The sequence below is a fragment of the Mauremys mutica genome, chromosome 3 (genome assembly GCF_020497125.1).
Source record: "Mauremys mutica isolate MM-2020 ecotype Southern chromosome 3, ASM2049712v1, whole genome shotgun sequence".
In the NCBI taxonomy this organism is placed as follows: Eukaryota; Metazoa; Chordata; order Testudines; family Geoemydidae; genus Mauremys; species Mauremys mutica.
The window spans coordinates 119,001,965-119,029,429 of NC_059074.1; the positions used below are offsets into that span (position 1 = coordinate 119,001,965).

General features: G+C 42.1%; 1 protein-coding gene across 6 annotated transcripts in view; it reads left to right on the top strand.

Moving 5' to 3' along the window:
- LOC123366829 (palmitoyltransferase ZDHHC14) overlaps window positions 1-27,465 on the top strand; it is a 328,341-nt gene that overhangs the window by 288,759 nt on the left and 12,117 nt on the right. For all 6 annotated transcript variants that reach the window (XM_045010625.1, XM_045010624.1, XM_045010626.1 and 3 more), the window contains 6 exons: window positions 3,848-3,978; window positions 5,682-5,785; window positions 11,969-12,072; window positions 15,585-15,662; window positions 23,353-23,429; window positions 25,939-26,028. In XM_045010625.1, the coding sequence (XP_044866560.1) occupies window positions 3,848-3,978; window positions 5,682-5,785; window positions 11,969-12,072; window positions 15,585-15,662; window positions 23,353-23,429; window positions 25,939-26,028 (584 nt within the window). The remainder of the gene's footprint in view (window positions 1-3,847; window positions 3,979-5,681; window positions 5,786-11,968; window positions 12,073-15,584; window positions 15,663-23,352; window positions 23,430-25,938; window positions 26,029-27,465) is intronic.

Sequence of the window (27,465 nt, forward strand, 5' to 3'; positions counted from 1 at the left end):
ACATATGTCAATATCTGTTCAAATCTCAAATTTAATCCTTTTGCCACTGGGCTGGAAAACTAAGCACTACTAAGGGAGTGTGTTCAGTCTTGGTAGTGGAGAAGGTTTCATTGTTCTGAAACAACCCTGTGGGCAGTTTTGGGAGTGGCTCTCAGAGAGCTTCCTCTTCATTTGTTCAGAGAACATTATCATGACACAGGGGCCTTTCAGTTTGAAAGAGAAGAATAATAAAAGTGAAAATTGTGGGGGGGAGAGGAAGGATCCTCAGACCGAGGGTACACCATTGTTTTTCTGATCATAAGTAAAATGTTACATATGGGTTTTTTATAGTTCATTTCACACTTGCTGAAAAAGGTCACACGAAAAGTGTTTTCTATCTATTTGATCCTTTGCCCTGATTAAAAGAACAGGAGTACTTGTGGCACCTTAAAGACTAACACATTTATTTGAGCATAAGCTTTCATGGGCTACAGCCCACTTCATCGGAAGCATGGAATGGAACACATAGTAAGGAGATTCTATATACATATAAAGAGAACATGAAAAGGTAGGAGTTGTCCTACCAACTCTAAGGCCTGGTCTACACTGGGGGGGGTTTCGATCTAAGGTACGCAACTTCAGCTACGCGAATAGCGTAGCTGAAGTCGAAGTACCTTAGTTCAAATTACTTACGCGCCCTCACGGCGCGGGATCGACGTCTGCAGCTCCCCCGTCGACTCCGCGACCGCCGTTCGCGGTGGTGGAGTTCCGGAGTCGACGGGATCGTAGATGAGACGCGATATATCGAACTCCGAGAAATCGATTGCTACCTGCCGATATGGCGGGTAGTGAAGATGTACCCTAAGAGGCTAATTAATTAAGAGAGAAAGCTCATTATAGACAGTTTGACAAGAAATGTGAGGATACTTAACATGGGGAAATAGATTCAATGTGTGTAATGGCTCAGCCATTCCCAGTCTCTATTCAAGCCTAACTTGATGGTGTCTAGTTTGCATATTAATTCATCAGTTTCTTGTTGGAGTCTGTTTTGGAAGCTTTTCTGTTGCAAAATTGCCACCTTTAAGTCTGTTACTGAGTGGCCAGAGAGGCTGAAGTGTTCTCCTACTGGTTTTTGAATGTTATGGTTCCTGATGTCAGATTTGTGTCCTTTTATTCTTTTGCGTAGAGACTGTCCGGTTTGGCCAATGTACATGGCAGAGGGGCATTGCTGGCACATATCACATTGGTAGATATGGAAGTGAACGAGCCCCTGATGGCGTGGCTGATGTGATTAGGTCCTATGATGATGTCACTTGAATAGATATGTGGATAGAGTTGGCATCGGGCTTTGTTGCAAGGATAGGTTCCTGGGTTAGTGTTTTTGTTGTGTGGTGTGTGGTTGCTGGTGAGTATTTGCTTCAGGTTGGGGGGCTGTCTGTAAGCGAGGACAGGTCTGTCTCCCAAGGTCTGTGAGAGTGAGGGATCATCTTTCAGGATAGGTTGTAGATCTTTGATGATGCGCTGGAGAGGTTTTAGTTGGGGGCTGAAAGTGACAGCTAGTGGTGTTCTGTTGTTTTCTTTGGGCTAAACAATAAGGGCTTGACACAAACACTTTGAAGTCAATGGGAGCCATGATTTCAATGGATATTGGATTGGGCCCTCAGTGATCTCAGCAGCTCAGTCATCACAGTCATGTCTAATCTCAGAATCTGTTCATTTTCGTAGAATTCTGTGACACATTAACCAGGAATGTATTTGTTAACAAGTGTGGTGAATTGTGCATTTAGTGGGAAATGGAGACCTATGCTGGAAGAAAACCTGTAATTTCTGTTTATATTTCATGCTGCTGCTTCCTCTTTTTTTTTTTTTCTTCTTCTTCTTCTGGTAAGACTTTTATGCAGTGGTTTTTTTTTTTTAAATGCAACAAGTCAAAAAGAAACACACACACACACACGCAAACAGGCATGCAGCCAACCATGTGGCTCTCTGTACCACTGAAAATGCAACAGCCTCTCTGTGTGTGAAGAAAGTTGAGCATTGATGCAAATGCTGGGATAAGTGCCGAGGAAATTGAAAAGTGAGGAAGTGATTTTGTTTTCGCTTAGCTAGCCTTATGCTTAGAATTCCACCAGTATTTTTATTTAAACACGTGCGCGTGAACTAAAAAGAAACCCGAAGACCTGATGTGTCTCTAGCTTTCATTGTAATTGGATCATAAAAGACTCAAAAGAGAATCTGGCATCTCAGTTAACCTTTTGTCTTTTGGTATTCTGTGAGCGAGGGTGATTTTCTTGATTTGTGCCAAGAAAGGGTATTTATTTCCTTTAGAAATTAGATTAAACAAAACTTTCTTTTAAAATGGTGTAAATATCTTTCAGCATGCTCAGGAGGTTTCTTTCAGAAGATGGCTGGACAGAAAAAAAAAAAGCTATTCTAGACACTAGTCTGCGGAAAGCCTGCTACTGTGCCAGCTGACTATTACTTTGTTTAGATGAGAACTGTAACAGGAATCATGTTTTTGCTGGCTGTTATGGATTATGGATGTGATTTGCAAAGATTCCAAATATGTTACCATTCATGTCTCCGTACACTGATTGAGACACTACTGCAGCTTTAGTACAGCTGGATGATAAAGCAAGTTATAGTTATGGAATATGTTGGTTTTTCCTTCAGTGTTAAATTATTCTATTAATTGACTAATGCCATTAAGTTCTGTATATGTCTATCAGTTAGTATTACCAGCTCCTCTCCTCCTTGTTTGTATCTTACGGCTTTAGTTTTCTGTGGGGGTTTTAAGCTGCTGCCATAGCAACTATGTCAGGTGTGTGTGTGTGTGTGTGTGTGTTGTTTTTTTTTAAGTGTACTCCTTCAAGGACTGCTATCTACATTGCTATGTGGATCAGAGCTGTTAGTATGCTGTAACAATGCCTTATCCTTTTCAAACGTATACTATTCATTGTGTACTATGTTGGACTCATCAAACGAGTGAGGGTTTTTTTCCAGTTTTAACTATAAAATGATAGTCTTTTTAATTTTAACAAAACAAAGGTAATTATCAATACACAATGGTGAAAATTGCTCTTTATAAATAGCGTTTCATGCCTACTTTTAAAATGTAATAGAGTTTCAATGATATGTGCTAAATATCTCTGTAGTTACAAAGAGCTGGCACTTCATAAATGCCAAACTTTGCTATTCTTTTAGCTTCATCTTTTCCAGCTTATGTAGGAAAAAAAAATATCTTGGTATGTTGGTGGATACAATATTTATAAATTTTGAACAAGTGAAAAGGTATTTATTTGGTGGTGTTGGTGGGTGTTGTCTTTTGTGCAACTGCCTTCCATATATGAACTTAACAGATGTTGGACCTTTCAAAAGCATTATAAACATGACCTATTACCATGTTTAACAAATAAATGCTACTCCATTTTGGTTTTACTCTTTCTTCAGAAATTGATATCTGTTTCTGTTATCTTCTTGACTGAAGAACTGAATTGATTGCATTAATGAAAGGCCTGCAATTTGCTCATGCCTGTAAATTCTGTGTCTTGGGTCAACTAATTAACCGTGTTCTCTGGAAAACAGGGAAATGACGTGCCATTATCCTTATTTTTCAAAATCAGACAAAACGAGGGAACTCTCTAAAATGAGTCTTGGCCATTATTTAAAAATAACAATCCTACTCACCAACAGCTGGTGTCTGTTACTCTACAGTTCTTCTTCTAATTTTCCAAGCTACAGAAATTACATAAAGGTAGCCATTTCTTAATCCACCAAATTTAGTTGAAAAGAGCCTGTTTTTATTTTAAAGATACTTGTGGATGCTGCTAAAGCGGAAATGAAGTAGTTATTATTCAGTATATTGCAGGGCGCTTTGAAGAAGAGTTTATCAAAATGCGCATGGAGAGGCTGCAGGGTTGGATGACCAGGATGTGTCGTCATCCGGTTGTTTCAGAAAGTGAAGTTTTTCAGCAGTTCCTCAATTTCCGGGATGAGAAGGTAGGAAACAATTCAGCCTTGTTACAGTTGGAAAAGAGAGAGGAAAGAAAGGGATTTGGACTGATGAGCTTACTTTGTACAGGAGAGTGGTGTTAAATTTTGTAGCCTACAGATAATGAATGTTTTGATTTGTCTGCCCCCCCCAGTGGGCAATAGACAAGAGCTGTAGATTGCCATGTGTTTGGTAGACTTGGCTCATTGCTTAAGAGGAATAGGTTTGACTAACGAAATTTTATTGCCATCTGTCCCAATAGATAGGTATCTTAAGGTAGTTGTTTTTTTTCCTCCAGAATTAGCGGAACAACAATTTCTAATTCTCCCTCACCTTTCACTCCTCTCACACATTGCATCTCCAGTTAGTGATATTTCTGGAAGAGAAGAATAGAATGAGCGTAACTCTAATAGTAGCAATTATCTAAAAATGGGTGAAAAACCGACAACCCAAGGGATTTTTTGCTTTCTTTAACAAAATAAATGAATGTGCCCTTCCAAAGATTTCTGTGGCTGTTGGACTTGATCAGATCTGACTCTGCTGAACTCATTTATTGTTGGTTGACTCATCAGTCAGTATAGTCCTAGTGATCTGTACTGTTCTGCTGCCAGAAACAATTCATTTTGCAGCAGAGCTTAGAGATATATGGTCCTAGTACTGCATTTAAAAAAGACAGAAAAAGGGGCTGATCCTGATGGTAACAAGATCATTCCATAGGTTTCCCTGAAGATAGAATCATAGAAATGTAGGGCTAGAAGGGAGCTTGAGAGGTCATTTAGTCCCGACCCCTGCACTGAGGTTGGACAATATATATCTAGAACATTAGCTTACTTCTTCAGTTTTCTTGTTCCTCCTCATTTTGTTTTTTTTCTCTTGAGGGTAGCCCATTTGCTAAGCTCCAGAATTAGTACCAATCTGGTTATTTGTTGACTGCTAGGCCTACATAACTGGCACCCTTTTTTTAAAGACGAATTTTTTGTTTAAAGTATTCATGAGAAATAAAGGCAAAATGGAGTGCATGTGTAGAGTGTACATTTATCCAGAAAATGTTCTGATAGCTAAGATAGGGTCACGCAGTTCTCCTTCTGCCTTGTCAGCAGTTGCTGTTGCAAAACACTGTATGGCTGGATATTGGCATTCTCATGACTAGTGACCTGAAATACAGAGAACTGATGCTGCAACATATCTAGGATTAAAAAAAAATAATTCCCACTAAGGATTTTACAGTGGCAGTTATCATATTTCTGCCTGCTGCTGCTGCTTTTATTTAAACAAATATGACCATGTTGGAAAATGATAGTAAAAAATTTAAGCTGCTCAGTCCTTTAACCAATTAGATGATGGCAATCCAAAAATGTCACACATTACTCTCTCGATATAGTGGAGCATAACTTTTTTAAAATCTAACAATTTAGATATGTGCATAATCCATTTTTCTTTTGTAATTCGGTTATAGGAAAAGTAGTTTCAGTATTGTGTATATACTTATGTATTGCACAATGTATAATTCACATTTTCAGCTTAGTCCTATGATACAGAAAATGAAATGCATTTTAAAAAAAAAAAAAGTTGAACTTCTCTCCATATAGAAGAATTGGCAAAACTCCCATTGAAGTTGCGTTCATTGCTTAGGATATATGTTACTCTATTGTGGGTAAATAGTGGTGATCACATTTCACAGTATGCATTGTCTCATTGTTCTTATTCCAAGGAATGGAAAACTGGGAAGAGGAAGGCAGAAAAAGATGAGATTGTGGGAGTAATGATCTTTTCTACTATGGAACCCGAAGCGCCTGACTTGGACATGATAGAAATGTAAGGTGGCATTCCCTTCTCTAGCACTGATACTACATGTGAGCAGTCATATTACAAAATGTTATCTCCTGATGGAAAACTACTGAACTATCCATATAACAAAAATTTAAGCTTGCATGAGTACCGTATTGTTCCGAGTATAGGCCGCTCCTGATTATAAGCCGCACCCTTAAAGTTTGGTGCTATTTTAAAAAAATAAAATTTTTAACTTTTTTAACAAAGAAAATATACACATTAGTAGAACAGTAAAACAGTATTTTATGTAATGAATAGGAAGACATGTACCAGTATTTTTAACACTTTTAACACTTTTGGTAGTCCTGCTTTTGAGGGCATATGTTACATACTCAGAAATATTGAAAACTATTTTGTAGTTATACTGTAAATAAAGAAGGGAAAAGGAATGGATAACAAGGAGACTGATGGGAACAGTTCTCACCCTCTCCCCTGCACAACAATCAACAACATTAGCAAATGTTCTTAGGGTTAGGAATCATGCCCCCCCCCCGAACTCCTGACCCATCCAACCCCCCGCGTTCCTTGACACCTCCCCCCACCCCAGGGACCCCTGCCCCATCCAACCACCCCTTCTCTTTGTCCCCTGACAGCCCCTGGAACCCTTGCCCCCGACTGCCTCCCACCGCCCCATCCATCCCCTGATCCTTTCTAACTGCCCCACCAGGACCCTTGCCCCTATTCAATCCCCCTGTTCCCTGCCCTCTAACCCCCCCAACCCCTATCCACCCCCCACCCCGAACTCCCCTGCCCTCTCTCCAACACCCCCTCCCTGCCCCCTCACTGCGCTGCCTGGGTGTGGCTGGCGGCACTACAGTCCGGCCGCGGCTGGAGCTAGGAGCCCTGGGATACTGGGCCGGGGCAGGAGTCACGCGGCCGGAGCCCGGAGCTGGAGGATGTGGCGGGAGCCGGACGGCCAGAGCCAGGTAGCTGGCCGGCCAGAGTAGGGCGGCCGGGAAGGGATGCGGTGCCGGGTCCGGAGCCGGGCGGCAGGGGACGGGCGATGTGGCGCCGGGCAGCGGGGGACGCGCGGCCGGGGACGGCGCCGGGCGGCGGGGGATGTGCGGCCGGGCAGGGCCGCCCAGAGAATTCCGGGGGCCCAGGGTCTCCGGCGGGGGGGGGCCCCCTTCCATTCTGGGACCTGCCACCGAAGTGTCCCGAAGACCCACCGCGGGGCGCCCCCGCCGCCGAATTACCGCCGAAGCGGGACCCGCCGCTGAAGTGCAGCCCGGTCTTCGGCGGTAATTCGGCGCCGGGAGGCCCCGCCGCGGGTCTTCGGGGCACTTCGGCGGCGGGTCCTGGAACGGAAGGGCCCCCCGCCGCCGAATTACCGCCGAAGACGGGGCTGCACTTCAGCGACGGGTCCCGCTTGGGCGGTAACTCACCAGGTTACCCCCCCCTCCCCCCGCAGGCGAAGACCAGGAGCAGAGGAAGCTCCTGCGCCTGGCCCCGCAAGAGTTTTCCGGGCCCCCCGGAGCGAGTGAAGGACACCGCTCCGGGGCCCCCGAAAAACTCTCGTGGGGGCCCCTGCTGGGCCCGGGGGCAAATTGCCCCCTCCCCCCCGGGCGGCCCTGAGGCCAGAGCCGGCGGAGGCGGGTACACGGGGCTGGAGCCGGGCGGCGGGGGAGGCGGGACGGAGACGGGGTGGAGCCGGGTGGCAGAGGAGGCGGGGACGTGGCCGGAGGAGGCGGGCCTGGGGCCGGGGCGGGGATGTGGCCGGGGCTAGAGCCGGGCGGCGCGAGGCCAGGGCTGGCGGAGGCAGGTACGCGGGGCCGGCGGTGGGGGTGGCGGGGACACGGCTGGGGCAGCCCAGAGCCCTCTCAGTCCCGGCCGCGGCTGGGATTTAAAGGGCTCTGAGCTCCCCGCTGCGGCGGGCAGCCCAGAGCCCTCTGATTCCCGGCCGCGGCTGGGATTTAAAGGGCTCTGAGCTCCCCGCCGCGGCGGGCAGCCCAGAACCCTCTGAGTCCCGGCGGCGGCTGGGATTTAAAGGGCTCTGAGCTCCCCGCCGCAGCGGGCAGCCCAGAGCCCTCTGAGTCCCGGCCGCGGCTGGGATTTAAAGGGCTCTGGGCTGCCCGCCGCGGCGGGGAGCCCAGAGCCCTCTGATTCCCCGCCGCGGCTGGGATTTAAAGGGCTCTGGGCTCCCCGCCGCAGCGGGCAGTCCAGAGCCCTCTGAGTCCCGGTGGCGGCTGGGATTTAAAGGGCTCTGGGCTCCCCGCCGCAGCGGGCAGTCCAGAGCCCTCTGATTCCCCGCCGCGGCTGGGATTTAAAGGGCTCTGGGCTCCCCGCCGCAGCAGGCAGCCCAGAGCCCTCTGAGTCCTGGCGGCGGCTGGGATTTAAAGGGCTCTGAGCTCCCCGCCGCAGCGGGCAGCCCAGAGCCCTCTGAGTCCCGGCCGCGGCTGGGATTTAAAGGGCTCTGGGCTGCCCGATGCGGCGGGGAGCCCAGAGCCCTCTGATTCCCCGCCGCGGCTGGGATTTAAAAGGCTCTCGGCTCCCCGCCGCAGCGGGCAGCCCAGAGCCCTCTGAGTCCCGGCCGCGGCTGGGATTTAAAGGGCTCTGGGCAGCCCAGAGCCCTCTGAGTCCCGGCCGCGGCTGGGATTTAAAGGGCTCTGGGCTCCCCGCCGCAGCGGGCAGCCCAGAGCCCTCTGATTCCCCGCCGCGGCTGGGATTTAAAAGGCTCTGGGCTCCCCGCCGCAACGGGCAGCCCAGAGCGCTCTGATTCCCCACCGCGGCTGGGATTTAAAGTATTTTTATTGGTTTTTTTTTTTTTCAAGATCCCGATTATAGGCCGCACCCCTAATTTAAAGACTTAAATTAGGGGGAAAAAGTGCGGCCTATACTCGGGACAATACGGTATACATACTGGTGGTATCAAAGGACTTCTGGCAGTTGGTCATTGAGGTGAAACTGAAAAATGGTAGCTTTCTCATAAAGTTATCTTAAGATTTGGTGGAGACCTCTCCAAATCTGTTAGAACTCTGACACAATAAAAAGGATATTGCACAGATCTGCACATGCAGAATCGCAGATCAGATTGAAGGCAGGTCCTAAAAGGACTTCTCTTTGCAACTAACTTGAATCAGAGTCGATGAGCATTGGCAGAGTATTGGCACTGAAGCCTGCCAGTGCTGCAGTTAAATGGTATATTTTGTTTATTTGTGGCAGTTCTGAATCATTCCAAAGCAACTGAATGTATCAAAAAAAATGTAATGTGAGGTAGACAGTCCTGTCAAGCAAGAAAAACAATCCTGTGCATAAATGGAAAAGATAATATTTAATTCATTCAGCAAAGCATTCTGATGGGAGGGAAATCTATTACAAATGAGGGAAGAGTGACTTAAATTATCAAACTTTTTAAAAAAACTTTTTTTAAAAGTCGTATATAAAATTTGCCCAATTTTTCATAAGTGTAAAGGAATGTGTGCGCACATGCGCGCGCACACACACACCCCGCTCTTAGGTAACCTTAGGGTGATAAATTGGATCTGCTTTGCTTTAATTCCCATAATCTTGTTTTAAAAGGAAAAATGAGGAGATATGTGATTTGCTTGCCTCGTCCCCCATCTACTGTAGAACATGGGTGTTTAAATGGATTTCCATAATGTCTGTATGTCTGTGAAGACATTAAATGTTTGTGGATGAGCTGATGTGATTGCATGAAAAATGTTTAGAATAGCAATATCATACTGTACCTACACTTAGAAATATATGAGGCCTATGCCGAGCATTTTATCGGTAAAGCAACATCATTGTGGTGCATGGAGTAATATCTATCTATATTCAAGGAAACAGTCCTGCCCTAGCAGGGAAATGGACTTCTAGGTCTCTTCCATTTCAAAATCAGTTGTTCATCCTCAACCTTAATTATGTGCTTAAATACCATGGTATCAATGTGGTACAAAAACCCTTGGTACTAAATAGATTTTGTATGTGAGTGAGAGAATGATGTGATAAGAAAGCTCCAGGAGAATTGGTTTGTAAAAATATATCAAGAGGCATAACATTTCTCATCAGTCAGGAAAGAGAAATGATGAGGCTGTAAGGTGTTAGGGCCTCTAAGTTAGGAAGCTTATTATTTGTTTTTGTTTCAAGGGCAAGTCTTAATCTACGTACGTGCCATTCATAATATATCTTTTAATAACAGGAATAAAAAAATAGTAGGTTTGTATGCCTTAATTCACAGAAATATTATGAATTATCTCCTTTAGTAGAAGAAAGCAGGTGGTTATAGGGCAACTTTGAAAATACTTAACAAAAAATGTATTTATTCTGGAGCTTACCACTCTGATTTTTCATTGGCCATTCTTTCTTTTCTCAACCACTCTACCCTATTAATCTCTCTCAACAGACACACTGTGGTAGAAAATTTGCCAGTCAATAAGGCAACTATTTTAAACTAATTCAATCTAAAGTACTCTTAACCAACTTAATTGTCCACATAATGGATTTGCACCTATAACTTATTTACTTAACTTGTTTGTAAGTTAAATCAGTAGAGCTTTTGTGTTTAGACAAGGCTTAAGTCTTCTGTCCATTTATTTCCCAGAAGGGAGTCAAACACACTCTCATGGCATATGGGTTAAATCTCACTTTATATTTATCATAATTTCAGCATTTTTTCAGTAGAGTTCATAGGGGTTTAAATGTAACTCTTGCTCTATTGGTTTGTCTCCTGTCCAAAGTGAATGTGCTGACATTTCATTTCTGCATATTTTATTTTCACTATTATATTGTAAGTCAGTCTTCCCATTAAGTGGTTAAATCCTTTAGATCACCTTTCACTGATGATCCTAAAAATGTGGCCTAATTCTTGAAACAATTACTACTATGTCTATTCTCATTCTCACATGTAGTCCTATTATAATTAATTGGGTGGCACATAAACAGGGTAACTTTTTTTTTTTTTTTGGAATGCGGGCCTTATTTTTTTATCAAATTCTTCAGTGTTTGGGACTTTGCATGAAAATAGGATCTTGGCTTATTAAAGTTACGCTGTTTTGTTGTTTTTCCTGTTTAAAGTCACAAACTTCCCCAATTACAAGTTGTGATATTGCAAACAAAGAATTGGCATTTCATGGAGAATGATCAGGTACTGCTTTCAGGGAGAAATGTATAGTAACCTAAGCATAAAGCTGGGATCTCGGAACCTTTGAAGTCTAGCCTCAGCTCTTCCAATGACCCAGTCTGTGATTTTGGCCAAGTCACTTAACCTCTTGCTTTCAGTACAATAGAGATGATAATACCTACATCTTAATGGTCTCATGGGCACTAGATAAAATACGGTATAGTTGGGAAAAATTTTAATGAAAATGTTAGGACATTTATAGAGCTTACTCTGTGCTATATACATTTTGATATTTTAATGCAGATCCCCTTAGTCAAGTGAAAGAGAAATGCATAAATTGAATTCCAAGCAGATTGTTTTTGAGCACAAAATATTAGCATTTCTTCCATGAGACATCAGCAGCTCTTTATCCTAAATCGATTAGCCATCTTCAGGTTGAGACTATATTTGTATTCTCCCTGAAGAGGTAGTCTAGTTTTGAAATTCATTTTCATATCAGATTCACCCTTTGTAGACTGGTCTCTGTGAGTATAGGCTATAGCTGCTGTTTTTGTGAGTACCATCATTTTAAGAAATCAGACTTCTTTTGTCTTTTTTTAATATTTATTTCTTCACATTAAAATTTTTTTAAAATGTGCACTAGTGGACTACGGGTGCATTTTCTTCACAAAATTTAAAATACACAACAGCAATGGTCATATATCCTTTATATGTGAGACTGCCATAGAGGATGTTTTGGATTAGCTACGTAAACCTTTCCTTATCCATAGGGATCCAGAGCAAGAATGATAATCCAGTTGCAGACTTCTTTTAAAGGATGGAAAGTATAACGAACAGTATGAAGCATCAGGCAAAGGACCTGGAGTGAAATTCTGGCCCCCCTGAAGTCAGTGGGGAAATTGCCGTTGACTTTGTGGGGCCAGGATTTCACCCCAGTCTTTTACTAGTTCTGTGAAATGCTTAACACGTTCTTGGGCATTGTAAAAGTTATTATTAATAATAGTCATGTAGTTGTTCAGAAGTCCGTTGCATCAGTTTAAATGCCAACTGTAGCAAATTGGAACAACTCTGTATCTGTCTGTAATGGGATTGCTCTTACTCCACAGAGAACAGAAATGTGATGCAGTAGGCAGATTCACCAAATCCATGGATGATGGAGTTAAAGAGTTGTTGACAGTGGGGCAAGAACACTGGAAACGTTGTACTGGACGTAAGTGTCACTTGGAAACTTTACAAGTTTAAGTCCTCTCTGCCTTGCTCTTTTATTATTTAGATATATTTGTGTATTTATTATTAAATTTGAAATGTATTTAAATCAACTGAATTTGAGGACATCCTATGTTAGATGAAACCACACACTGAAAATTACTAGTAAGGCATACAATGCTAAAAAAGATTAGATTTTTTTTTCCCCTTTCCCCTCCTTCCCCCCTCCCTTAACTAAATTTCCTGAGTTTATAACACTTGGTCTGGGGATAATTGCAACATCTCGGTATTGTATTTTATCCTAAATTTATTAATATATACTCTCAACCATAACTACATCTTAACATAGTTTTTATCTGGAAATAATCATTATTGTAAAGCTCCAAAATTCTTATTACTATAGTTAATCTTATTATACCCAAAAGACAACTACTCTGCATTCCTTGTTTACCAAAAAAAAAAAAAAAAAATGGGGCAGGGACCTAATACAGTGGAGTCCTGGTCTATTGTTACTGCAATATAAAACAATATAATAATAAACTAAGAATAAGTGGCCATCTGAGAAAATGTTTTAATATTTATGAACAGTAATTATTACAACAGTAGTGGAATATAATTAATATTTTACCATTGCAGTGAAATTGCAGTTAACCAAATATTCATTATATCCCCAACAGTTGTACTGAAGAAGGAACTTAATATCTATAGAATTCAGGAACTGCATAAACTAAAACACGCAAACCACTGCTTCTTTTTTTCCTCCTCCTCCAATATCTTGGATGGAGGAGGAGACAAGGCATGGGACAGAAGTTCCTGGGTCTGTCTCCATGCCCTGTTCTTTTCTTATCTTAGCAGTCCCTATCTTCTTTTTTTGCTTGAGTGCAGTGCAGATCTATTCTTGCAGGGTTGGAGTACCACAGGAGTTGGAATTTCAGGGATCCCTAGTTATCTGAACCCATCTTACCCAAGAGCTTTTGGGTATCCCTTTAGTCCTTCTTTTTTATATATTCGCTTTCATAATATAATTTAAATGACACATGGTGGTAGAAGGAAATATTGGAAATACAAATTTTCCTCTGTTGGAGTGGCCACTTTGTCATAAATTCAGACTGACGTTGCTGGGGATTGCCTAGGTCTCAAAACAGAATGGTGATGCCCTGGCACACTGGAGAAAATTGAGGATGGAACGTTGGGTTAATGGGGCACACAGAGGGATAGTACTGTGAATGGTTCACAATGCATAGGAAATGCCAGTCACAAGAAATAAAAATTAAAATGTGATGCATTAAATAATTCTTAGCAAGAATTACCCTTAGAATACCTGATTTAGTATATGTCTACACTACTCACCAGATTGGCAGGCAGTGATCGATCCAGCGGGGGTCAATTTATCACATGTAGTCTAGACACGATAAATTGATCCCTGAGCACTCTCCCATCGACTCCTGTACTCCACCGCCATGAGAGGTGCAGGCGGAGTCGACGGGGGAGCAGCAGCAGTCAACTCACTGCTGTGACGACACCATGGTAAGTCGATCTAAGTACGTTGACTTCAGCTACGTTATTCATGTAGCTGAAGTTGCGTAACTTAGATTGATTTCCCCCCGAAGTGTAGACCAGGCCTAAAGATACTAATAGAGACCCCCACTGTATGGTGTCAAAAGGCATTTACCTTGGTATGAATACTAAAATATCAGAGCAATTGAAAACTACTTAGTCCCTCTTTTATCCACACAATACACTTCCCCAAATACAGATAATTAAAAACAAAAATGAAAAAGCAAACATCTCAACTTCTATCTCTTTTTCTAAAATGGACAGTTCATACAAGCAAAATATTATTTCCATTTCAGAGATTACTTCAGGCCTATGGGTCTGTAGTATATGAATTATGCATGCTGTTTATAATTTAAAAGTTCAGCCATAAACCACAGCTATTCTAACCTCATTGTGGAGAAATAATTTGTGCATGCATGTCTGCGTAGACATAATAGAACACCAAATTGTATAATACACATACAAGCGCATTTTGTTAGCCTTATAATTGTATACAATGTTGTTAGTTTCTACTGTAAGTATTACATTTTGAAACCATGATGGCTATCTTTTTAAGAGGGTTCTTCTTTTATTTTAACATTATTTTAACATTGCAGCTAATGTTATTTCTTAGTATAAAAGGTTGTGTCTTCATGTTACTAACTCCAGGTCAAGGATATATCACTGAAACAAATTTATTTTTAAAAGGAAGCTATGGCTCACTTAAGAAAAAAATCTCACTGTACTTCTGGGATGCATTTGTATAGGTTGCACGAATAGGTATTTGGAATAAAGTGATGCCCTCCCCAGTTTTAGGGTTCATTTAAACACAAAATATTCTGTTTTCTTCACAGAGAAAATGAAGGAATACTTTTAAGCTTCCATGGTGGGGGACATTTTACCTGAATCAAGCTTTTTAAACACATTTGTTGCTTTAGATAAGCAAGTATGGACACACATGGTGACCTTTTCAGTTCTTTCCTCAAGGTCAGAGGTGAAAGTAAACCAGTATGGTATGGTACGGCGTACCGGCAAAAGCCCGTATGCCATGCCGGACCGGCTTTCCCAGGCTGGCAATTTAAAGGGCCCAAGGCTCCCTGTGGCGGCCGGAGCCCCGGGCCGTTTAAATTGCCTCCCAAGCCTTGCTGCCAGAGCCCTGGGGTAGTGGCAGCAGGGCTCCGGTGGTGATTTAAAGGGCCCAGAGGTCTGTTTCGGTAGTGGCGGCTGGAGCCCCGGGCCCTTTAAATTGCCCCGGGGCTCCCAGCCACTCTGCAGCTGGTAGCTCCAGGGGTGATTTAAAGGCCCTGCCTCTTCCAGTTGAGGCCACGCCCCCAGCTCAGGACTCCGGCATACCGGTAAGTCCTTTAACTTACTTTCACCCCTGCTCAAGGTGCAGCAGCAAAGTTTTCTTAGAAAAACATACATCCCTCTACTGTAGTGGGGGGAAGGCGAATAGGGGTGTGTGTGTGTGTGTGTGTGTGTGTACGATATTGAGAGAGATCTAGACATACACACGCACAATATGTCATGTTCATTATATACATAGAGACAGATGCATAGATTGTATATACAGAAACAGATTGTGTGTGATTTTTTTAAAAATATGTACTTACACAGTTATATTTTAAAATAAGTGATAGTGCGGTTTGAAGGTTTTTATCTGCAGGAGTTTGGAATGGTCAATTTATTCAAGTATGGATATGAAGTACTACCCTTTGTGCGGATATTATTGCATCTCTTTGAGCTAATTATAGAAGGTCTAAATTAAGACACTATTTTATCTTTTCATTTAAAGTGGTTGCCGTTACAAAAATATTCATAAAATGTAATACATACATATGACTTATGGTGGACTTCTAGAACATTTTTCCCAAAAATAAATGTTGGTTAATATTGAATAGCTGTTTGGTACCAGAAATGCTGTATAATTCAGTGAAAGTGTAAAACAGTATTTACGTTTTTACTTATTTTTTTCTTCAGCATTACCCAAGGAATATCAGAAGATAGGAAAAGCCTTACAGAGTCTGGCACTGGTTTTCAGCACCAGTGGTTACCAAGGTATTTTATATATTCATTTGCACTGTTCTTTCATTTTTAAGAAATACTATATCAAGTGTTCTATTATACAACATTTTGCTGTCAATATTGTGTTATTATTTTGGGACTTTTTAATTTTTAAATCTCAATATAAGTAACATTTTCCTTATCTATGTGTATTGACTGAGTACCCACATCTTAGAGTTTCAAATGGCATGGCATGTTGTTTATATAAGGAATGCAAATGAGAATTCAAATCAGAACATATCTTACAATAATTTTTGTTTAATTTGAGGTATTTACAGTAGCAGTCTGATCTAATAACTAATTTGTAACATTGTCATTGACCTAACTGACAATCTACTGTAGCATGTCTTTTATGATCAATACTTGTGTGTTACATTACAGAAGAAATTGGTGGATGTAAAAACATCTGCTATCACAACTATACGGTGACATTTTAAAACCATTTTTTGTAATTAACTGGATTATGTTTACCTGATTTGGAGACACTTTGTTTGTTTGTTTTTTTAAAGAGCCCTATCTACACAACTAATAAATGGAGACTGTCATGTTGAGTTGTAGTGAGGAAGAGGGAAAGAGGCATAAGATGAAAAATAATTAGTGAGCATTTCTTTTTGTGGGACTATTTTATGCATTATCTTATTTTGGGCCAAACTTGAATTCCAGTTTGGCACATTTCTACTAGGCTAGTGATCACATTTTGAGATTTTCAGTTTGCTTGTTCATTATGCATATCTAACTTGCTGTTTAGAAGCATCAGAAATCAAATCTGTATTTCATAATACACATTTATTAGCACAGTGCTTCTCCTCCCCATTTCTTTCCACAGGACTGGAATAGAATTGCTGGCTACATCAAATGTAGTCACTCAAATTCTGCTAGTGTTTTCTCGAGTAATGTGCAGAAAAGATTCTTCAACATGGTGAAGGACCTCATCGGGTCACTCTCCTGCGTGCCCTTTCCTCCCCCCCAAATTCTCAAACCAAAATTGGAATCTTTCTCAGATTTCATCCCAAAATAAACCTAAAGATTTTGTTTTTGTTTTTAACCTAGAATGTTGTCACTGAGTTTTAAAACTTACTTTTCTTTCAGATCACTTTATTAACTGGCATTTTACAAGTATCAAGGGGTAGCCATGTTAGTCTGTATCCACAAAAACAACAAGGAGTCCGGTGGCCCAAATAAATCTGTTCGTCTTTAAGGTGCCACTGGACTCCTTGTGGTATTTTACAGATGTTCTGAATTTTTTTTTAGACATTTGATTTAGTAACTTATTCCAGGTGGGATTTTCTACTTGGTTACTACAAATTAGTTCCTTGCTTTGTATACTTCTATAAACTCTGCCTGTTAATTCTGGTTCCATTTTAACCTGTGATTTGAAATTAGGTTCTTTGCTGTGGGTGTATGTTCTGTATTTTTATGTTCTTGTGTATTTGTTTTGTGTACCATACTTGAAGTTGACCTTAAATATGTAAAGTGTCCTGCATACAAACCCTGACTGGAGCCAAACAAAACCTGTAGCATGAATCTTTGGGAAGAAAGTGAAACTTTACTTTGGTAATTACACACACATTATTTTACCAGGGTAAAGGGAAAACAAAGAATGTGGCTTTAAAAGCTAGGATGCAAACTTGCAGATCAGCCTTATGAAGGAACTTGGTAATTTGATTTCCAGCATCTTCGAATGGTATGGAAAATAGAGACCATGGTAACTGGGAAGTAGGCAGGAATATTTCCCCTTGCTACTCCCTTAGATATACCTGGTTGCACCCTAGTGTCTTGCTAGAAGAAATTGCTTCCTTCCAGTTGATTGTCCTGATCCCATATATTTTACTTTTTAATACACCTGGTACAACATTCTGTTTTCCTTTGCTTCAAAATTCACTTTTCTCCAAAAAAAACAGAACAAGTGGAGTGCACAAATTACTTTAAATCTCTTTATCACTACCAGTCATTCAGCTCTGTCTGCTGTTAGTGTGTAATCTCATGTGATGTCTGGTTTGGATGCTGCTGTTCTGTGATTGACTGGACATGCAGAAGAACGAAGACATAGACACATGAATGGATTTAAAGCAGCAGGCTTCAGCTTTAATTTTAATATTAAAGGGGGTGCTGACACACTCCCCCTCCCAACCACAACAGTTGGGTCCAGTGCAGGGTTAAATGGCTTCACACCGTACAGCCAAAGAATGAGGATTGGCTCCCTTACCCAACCCTCCACCACTCAATTCATGAGTCAGCCCAGTACTGAATCTCCCATCACCCTCCCCCCGTGAGGAAGAATGATGGAATAGATGAGGGAGAGTTCAGTATGTGAAGACTTTACACCTCGTCTCACCCCACAGGCTTGTGGAGTCCACTAGTCCTTCCTGGGTCCTCTGCTCAGGTTTATCCTCAGAGCTCTCCCCTTGCAGCCTGTTACCATTTACAGAGATGCCAGCAAATTGCTTGGTTGCATTCTTCCCCTCCTGCCCCCCAACTGTCTGGCAGCTAACTCTTGTCAAATTTGGTCTTTTGGGGGGTGGGGGGAGGGGGTGGTTTGTTTGGGATAGCTCAACCACATACTGGGTCCTTTATCAGATAAGTGGACTCTTTCCCTCCTTGGTTCAGGGGCATCATTCCTGCTCTCTTTGACCATCAGCACAGATCCAAAAGAGGCAGAAAGACTGACAGCTTCTTGTTTCATGGTTCTCCTGATCAAATCTATTTGTGTGTGTCTGCCAGCTCTCTGACATATCTGCCTTGTGAGTGTTTCTGATCAGACCAACCTGGTCCTTGGCCATAGCTATGTAATCCACCCTAAATCCCACTGACTGTTAATTTTCAAATTGAGCCTGGTGCAAGTTCTAAGATGATTCTTCCCTAATGGACTATTGGCATGCTAGGCAATGTGAAATGTCCACAGATTAGTGCAAAAGAGACACAGGAGTGTCCCATAACATGCTGCTTTTGCCAAACTGGTGTAGAGAACTTTGGCTCTGAAGCCCAGCTTAGACCAATCATCTGATGTAACCACCTGCTTATGAAACCAGTGTACCATTGAGTACGCACAAATCCAGACAGGTACATTAACTCTGATTTCCCCTAAAAATGAGAAACAGGTTTTAACATATGCTCCCTACTTGCTCTGCTGACTCCTCCATAGTGTGGAGATAGGCTCTCTAACATCTTATCTTCAATAGTCTGAGACATCCAAGAATCGATATCCACGGAGGCTGCACCAATCCTAAAAGTAGTATATGCTAAATTTACTGTATTGAGCCCCAGATAAGAATCCCTTTCTGATCATACAGCAAACTGACATCTTGTCAGTTAACTAAGACCCCCAAATACACACGCAAAGCCTGCCTCATGCATATGCAGAGGCAAGCACACCTTCCAGGTTTTTACTGGATACACCCATTCATCCAGGCAGTATTCCTTTAACACTGTCATGATCCTGTGCGCTGCCTGATCTATTTTGGGAATCTCTGCTATAGGAACACAGACAGCTGTCTGAGCCGTACATCAGCCAGTTCCAGAGTACTCCTGTGGCACGGGGACCACACTACAGTACTTGTGGCATTCTTTGGTGTAAGGGAAAGGAGCCTTAAATAAAACTGCTTTCTTTCTACAATGGCAAAGTCCAGGCAAGGCCCTGACTAAACCAAATCTGAGTGGCTGTGGGGATGCCTCACCTGCATGCTGGGTCCTCCCACCCTGGGCCAAACCCTTCACGAGTTTCCCTAATAAAACTCCCCACGTTATTCTGCAAATCCTGTCAGCTAGCAACAGACTGGCCCCATGGTGGATGCTGCCAACCTGTGGTACGCTAGTCACACCACATATCTCACCACCAGGAGCTTTTGGCAATGGGCCAACCGTGGGCGGATGCCTTTCCTAACTCTGAACTCAGTGAAACCTGCCTTGAAAACTGAGAATGTCTTTGAGCCAATGGAGTTCTCTGCCAGTGTTTAAGGCCGCCAGGAGCTATGGTTCCACAAAGAACAGGGTGTTGGTAACCAGTTTTGACTGGCAAACAGCATTAGTTACCAGAATCTGCCCTTCTGAAATGGAGAGCATTGGCAAAACCAGTATCAATACCAAGAATTTGTCTTGTGGTGAAAAGATATTTAATAGTGCAACCCACAGGCCCATAACCTCTGCATTAGCTGTGCAGACTTTACTAACTGGCACATAATGATGTGTACACCCATTTCAAGCCACTCCTTAGGCCACTTTTGAATACATCAATCCTCTTGATAATGTAAAACCTCTGAGTTAACACCAACTGTATGTATCTCCAGTCAGCTGGCTAATATGACAATATATTGAACTCCTTCAGGAATTCCCCCCATTTCCCCTGCCCCACCCATCCTTTCATATCTTATTTGTTACAGTGACAAACAAGGGCCGCTTAACACCCAAGGGGGCAGCTACTAGATTTTCACAGAATGGCCTGTTGGGCATTACCACCTTGCAGTCAAGACTGGATGCCTTATGATCATCTGCAGCTGTTTTTAGCTGGTCTGCTGCTTTTTAGAGATTTTAGTTCCCTGAATCAATACCCATAAGCCCGCTAATTATCCCCAGGGAGGTGTGAAACACTGCTGCTATGTCTAATTCTATGCTAAATATGTCAGTTGCTGCATGTGGATCCTTTTGTCTCTTTCCTTTATGATTAAAGGGAACCCCAAACATCCTGCCATCTGCTGAAAGGTTCCCTGCAGCTGGACACACTCACCTGGCCCATATCCCTTCTAGTGAACAGAAAGCTGTGCAAATTGTAATCAGTCAGGGGTAAACACATTGCACAAATAACAGCCCATTCCATTATTATACAAAACAGTTCAAAAACCGGGTGTGATATGGACAGCTCATGGGCAGGGCCTAATCTGAGTAATAACAACCCTTAATCTGAAAATCTCAGAGACTAAAGTCTTAGTTCTACCCTCAGGCAGATTCACCCCTAATTCATCCTTCGCCAGTTGAGCACCTCATTCACATTTATTTTAACCTTGCACACAAAAGCATTTAATGAGGAGCAGCAGACCAAGGACAATAGAAGGTTCACTAAGGAGCCTTGAGTGAATAAAACAGTATTCCCATGAGGCCCCACCTGTAAAGGGAACAACCAAAGATTTGGCATTGGAACTCCTCATGCTTCACCACCAACTTCAGCTACAAATCTTGTTAGTGTTTGGTCCTAACCACGTGTTCCAGCCCCCGGTTTGGCTTCAATTTCTTGGCCCAAATGTGAACTCTCTCTCCCAGAATGAGGGATTAAAAACCTGCCCATTGACATCTGACTTGTCTGCCCTATTGGAATAAACCAGTGTATCTAATTTAATGAAGATGGGGATTTTTGTATCATTGCCATATCTACCTCCTGGTCCTGCCTTGGACTTGAGGATCACCCTGTTTTCCTCTGAACTTTTCCTCTATCACTGAGTGCCATGCTGGCCTCCACACTTGCCACACATTTGCTTAATTTTGCACAAGGAATAAAAACACTTCCTTTCCCCTTGCATTTGTGCTTTCCTGTCATTGAAAGGATGATGTGAACCAACTTGGTTGGGGTTGAGGCAAGACCTCATGCAATCTGCTGGTGGTAGCCTATGGAACCCCTTCTGACACCACCTGTACCTTGCCATCTTCCACACCCTGATTCCCCTCTGAAGAGGTGGGTTGGGATGCCCTATCACCACCCTATAGCTATGCTATGCTCCTCTCTCCCCAGCTCCAATCCATGAAGGTTTCTTGGGTGCATTATGGACAAGGGAGAGGAAAGTGAGGGGCAGTCCCTGATAACCTTGCCCACCCAATCAGAAAAACATGTGCACACCCTCTCTTGCTAAGATGGGAAGGGTTCTGAAAAGCCAGTCTACTTGTGATCCTCCTCCCTTTTCTCTCCCATTAGAAGCACCACCCAGAACATCCTAACTTCCTTTTCTAGTTCAACCAGTGCTCCATTTTGTCTCAAATACAGCCCAGGAGAAAGGTGCCTAAACTGCAGCTCGTCTTAATGTTCAGAAACATTCCCCTGTGCAGCTGTGGAATTGTGAAACTAGGAAATTGGGCTCCTTGAAAGTTTTCCCTGTAGTTCAAGCCTCTGAAGGGATTGCCTCTGAATTACATATCTTGAAAGTCTTTTATTGTGAAGATATCTACCTTCAAAATTGTTATTTCAAAACTCCAGGCAGGCACAAAATGGCATGACTAAACATTTTTTAGAAGTTGGAGAAGGAGAGAAACATTTCTCAGACACCATTCTTATCAAAGTCCAGAAATTCAGATATTACTCAAGTTCTGCAGCTCATAGCAGTGCACATCTGGGAGCTCTCCAGTTTCTGAAATCAGGCTGATGAAACAGTCTGCACATTGGGTCTGATGGCCACTCTGTCTTCCTTTACTTCCTCTCCTCCTTTAGGACATACCCTGACTTTAGTATCTCTCCCTCTCCTTAACACTGATCAGTTCACACTGGTGAGAAAAAGCAGCTGCTAAATTTCAAAGTGGTTCTTTTAGTAAAAAAATTTTTTATTCTGGTGCATCTCTTCAGTTGCCAAATATTAAGCCCTTGCTATTAATAACAGATTCTGTCCTTAGTAAATAAGATCTTCAGAAAATGGAGAAATACCCATATTCAATGTATTTGTATCCATAATAATAATGTAAAAACAATTATCAGGCCAAAAAAAAAGTACATAGTTGGGATCCCTTTTAATGAAAAGGGGATAGTGTGCAGTTGTTCTTATAATGCTTACTTGTAGCCTACCAGATATGCTCCACTAGCTCATTTTCATAACTCTTTGTTGGCCAAGAAGACTTGAACAAGCTAATGCCAGGATGGAAAATCATTACAGTCATTCTTTGGGAAGACTCAAAAACGCCTTAAGAAGCAAGAATTTCATGGTTATTACACTTTGCTCTGTGTAGCGCTAGGAGCGTTACCAACTCGTACAGTATTTGGTATTTTTCTTAAAGCCCCAGTTCCTGGAGGCATGCAATCATGAGAATCTCAACCTTGATTTTAAAAACAAATCTCTAGTCCTCATGGTTGAAGAGCAAAGCTTGAAAATGTTACCGAAGTGTATCCTAAAGGCTCAGAAACCAGATGGCAAAGAAGAAATAACCCAAAATGTATTTTTTGAAATCTCATGATTTTTTTGAATGCTTGGGATTACCAATACTGCTAGTTGGACCACCAAAGAGAATTCATTATTAACTACTAGACACAAACATCTTTTTAAAAAACAAACAAAAACTCTACAATTAATCTCCTGATTTTAATAAAATGTGTCTTCACAGGTTCTTCCCCTGCTTTAGTAGGCTTATTTTACCCTCTGACAATCCCTATCCTTCCTTAAAAATACAATAATTAAATGTTTTTAAAAATAGATGTTAATGTTAACTACAGTGCCCGGCGCTTTGTGTTTAATTTGTGCAAGTTGAATGCCTGAATATGTAAACATGCCTTTTTATCACGTTAGTAATTTAAAGGCCATTCCCTCACTTATGATACCAGTATACCAGAGTTGAACAATATTTGCTTCTATTCTCTTCTGTGTATTTTTTGTAAATGTATAACTACAGCAGCACACAGGCTTTCATTACTCGAGACCAGCCTGATTTTAAAATCATTGGTTTATTCAGCAACTGTATTTGTGACTTTGTTACTCCACCTTAATTTGAAATATATTTTTAGGAGAATCTGATCTCAATGAAGCAATAACAGAAGCAGGAAAAACATATGAAGAAATTGCCAGTCTCGTGGCAGAACAGGTATAAAAACTAATAGAATGCAAGTCAATCCAATACACATTACATGACAACATACAATGAGATTTGATCATGGTTTTCCTTCTGCTCTGACTTTCTTGCCAGGGCCGGCTCCAGGCACCAGCGAAGGAAACAGGTGCCTGGGGTGGCCAATAGAAAGGGGCAGCACTCCATCCATTATTGGGGTGGCATATCCGGGTCTGCGGCAGCAATTCGGCAGCGGGTCCCTCAGTCCCTCTCTTCCTCTTCAGCAGCACACTTTGGCGGCAGCTCAATCGCTCCACTTCTTCTTTTTTCTTTTTTTTTCTTTTTTTTTTCCCCCGCTGCTTGCGGTGGCAAAAAAGCTGGAGCCGGCCCTGTTTCTTGCAGAGTTAATACATTTTACATCCATAAGAAAATCAATATTTTTACACACCATTTTCCAAGATTGCATTATCATTTAAATTTTTCAATAACTTTGCTCCTGGGGACATTCTATGCCAAAAAAAGAAAAATTCTGCACATAGTGTTTTAAAATTCTGCAAATTTTATTTGTCAAAATAACACTACATAATCACACCAGTTTCAATTATGTTGGTAATTTAATTCAAAATACCATCAGCAAGTATGTCTGTAACGTTACAGAGACACACATCTCCCCCCAGGAGTAGAGACTTAAAGAAGCCCCTCCTTGCCCAGATACCCCCCCCTACCCCCCAAAAAATTACCCCCACCCACCCAGGGATCCAGAGGGAGAGACAGCCTGATGCTTGGTCCGAGGCCTGCACAGAGTTTCCTGTGTGCCACCCTCTCCTTCCCTCAGGGCATGCTGGGAGCTGCAGCTGCTAGGAACCCTCTAGCACTGCAGCCCATTTCTGGGGGAGGGAGGGGGAAGAAATTCTGTGCACTCAACCTTAATTTCTGCAAAATTCTGCATTGCACATTGGCACAGAATTCCCCCAGGAGTAATAACTTGCATTATAAATCAGGGCCGCCCAGAGGGGGGGGCAAGAGGGGCAATTTGCCCCGGGCCCCACAGGGGCCCCCACCAGAGTTTTTCGGGGCCCCTGGAGCGGGGTCCTTCACTCGCTCCGGGGGGCCCGGAAAACTCTTGCGGGGCCGGGCGCAGAAGCTTCTTCTGCTCCCGGTCTTCGCCGGCGGCGGGCCCTTCCGCTCCGGGGCAGAACGACCCCCCGCTGGCGAATTACCCCCGAAGACGGAGCGGGACCCGCCGCCGAAGTTCAGCCCGGTCTTCGGCAGTAATTCAGAGGCGGGGGGCCCTTCCGTTCCGGGATCCGCCGACGAAGTGCCCCGAAGAGCCGCGGCAGGGGCCCCCCTCCGCCAAATTACCGCCGAAGACCGGGCTGCGCTTCGGCGGCGGGTCCCGCTTCGGCGGTAATTCGGAGGCGGGGGGGAGGCCGCCGCAGGTCTTCGGGGCACTTCGGCGGCGGGTCCCAGAACGGAAGGGCCCCCCGCCGCCGAAGACCCCAGGCCCCCGGAATCCTCTGGGCGGCCCTGTTATAAATTATTTCTCTTCTCTGTCAGCTGAAAGAACAGTGCTTAGAAAGGGATCTCCTTTGGATCAGACACCTTGGCCTTCAAGAGATCAAATTGATTATCCCCACAACTGATTAAATGCGACTTTTTGGTGTTGGCACAGGCTGTCTACTCTAGGTTTCCCACTGTTACTAATGCCATTAAACAATGATAGGAAATTTTTCAAAAACATTTTTAGTATGGACAAGTGGCCTTGGATCTAGATTATGCTGCCCCTCATATGTATTGTTTTGTCTCATTACTTCATTGGGTTTAACTTGTGAGTCCCTAATTTTAAAAAACGGATCCTGTACCTGCCTCAGTGTTCAGGCCTTAAATTTGGCTTTGTTTAGAACTTGTTGACTGTTCATGTAATGCATAATCTCCAGAGTCCAAAGTTATTTTCAAATCCATTGTTACATTGGGAAGTGAAGGTGTTTTAAAAACACAAATAACTTTTTGAAGGTAATAGCTGGTTGGGTACATTTATCTGCACAGTGTGTATCTGTGCATAATGATTTGTTTTGTCACTGCTGTGTTCGGAAAAACTCTTCAGTGGAACCTTGAGATTAGCTACAATAATTTAAGTAAAATATGGAACACAAGCTTTTTAAAAGTGGCACTGAGTGTTTATCCTATTGATTTTATGTTCACTGAGGCCCCTGAACTTCTGTTCCCTGATGTATCCTTTTATATTAAAAATAATGGGTCGATCTTCACTACCGTTACATGTATTCCAGCTAAACATTGGACATTAGTGTTTTCAAAATCCATAAATTCTTGCCTTTATCTAGAACTAGTGATCTTTACATTGGGTGGCAGCGAATTTTAAATATTCATCTTTTTCTCACGTTATACTTTTTTTTCCCCTCCTTTTGCCGCTGGATTTTTTTTGGCCTTACAGCTCTTGTTCAATATGTGTAACTTTCTATTAAATTCTGACATTAATGTGTCATAAATTTTTCTTTATTAATAACTGCTGAATTCTCTTTATTAGCCAAGGAAAGATCTCCATTTTCTGATGGAAACTAATCACGAATACAAGGGATTTCTCGGTTGCTTCCCTGACATTATAGGAGCTCACAAGGTAACTTTTTTGGGGGGTGAGGGTGGGGGAAGGGTGGGAGAGGAGTTCACAGGATATATGAACTTGGGGGTATAGTGAGGAGTAAAAGGGAGGGGTGTGCATGTGTAAAATCAATACTTTGCCTGTCCTGCACTCAGATATTCAATTTACCCATACCCCTAATGTCAGTATTGCTGGAAACCTGTATGAAGATAGCAATGGAATCGTTGCAAATGAGAAATTCTCAGGGGAGGAGGGGATTTTTTTTAAAGGCCTTTTTTAAAACTATTGTTTTTTTAGCAATAATATTCATGAAATGTCTAGCTTTTCATCAGCATTTATTCAACCTTAAAAGTAGTTTATAGTGGTGGAGGCTAATAATATCCTTTACCTTTATACAACTAATGAAGCTAATGTGATCATCAGATAAACAAATAGACCAATATTGATACAGAAAAAAATTATAGTATGTAAAATTGTATGAGCACCCAAAAAGGGCTCATTCTAAGCAGCTGACTTGCCAGGCACACCTTTAATTCTCCCACAAATAAAGCCCAAATGACTAAATATTCCTACTAAAAGATATTTTGCTAAACCCTGTTTATAATTGGATATCAGTGGTACAATATATTAATATATGTAACAAATAGGTTTTCTAGTTTTGAATGTTTGCATACATTTCAGAAAAACAAAACTAATTATCACTTGTTTTCTAACTGAATATTTTGTTTTTATCACAACATTTTTTTTTTAATTTCCTTCCATTTAAATTTTCAATTGAGAGAACACTTTCTCATTTTATACAGGACAAGCTACAAGCAAAACTGAATTTGACAACTTAATGTGTCTTGATATACTATGTTGTTTAACTTTTCAGAACAATTTGAGGAATCTATCAGAACAGTTGTGTGACACCCCACCCCCCAAAATCCAAACACCCCACAATTTTTTAAAGCACATAAAATATTTTTAAAATCTGAACTTTGAAAAATGGTTTTAGGTAAATTTTGTTGGTTAAAGCCTAAAGCAAGAACCCTCACTAATAGAATATCCTTTGAGAAAAGGCTCTCTTTCATGCCAGCTGAATATTTAGTGTGAAGAGAGTGCTTTTGAAACCGATTCTCTGTACGTTTATTATTTTTTTGCATTAAGTTTAGTTCTATGAAACTCAGCCTCTATTCTTCCTAGGTCAAAGGCTACATAAACGTCATTAGGTCACTGATAGTAAATGGCTCCTTTTGGGAGTTAAGTTATCTTAAAGCAGTTTACGTTGTACAAATCTTGGACGAATAGGTCTTAGAAGCATTTGGAAGCTGAAAGTGTTTGGATATGTTCCATCTAGAACTCCATTATGTTCTGGAAGCTTGGCCTGTTGTCCCCTCCTATAAATATGTATGTTAACTTTTGTGTATCAAACCCTGTTTCAGTGTGCTTGTAATCAGTGCTCATGTCTTCTGC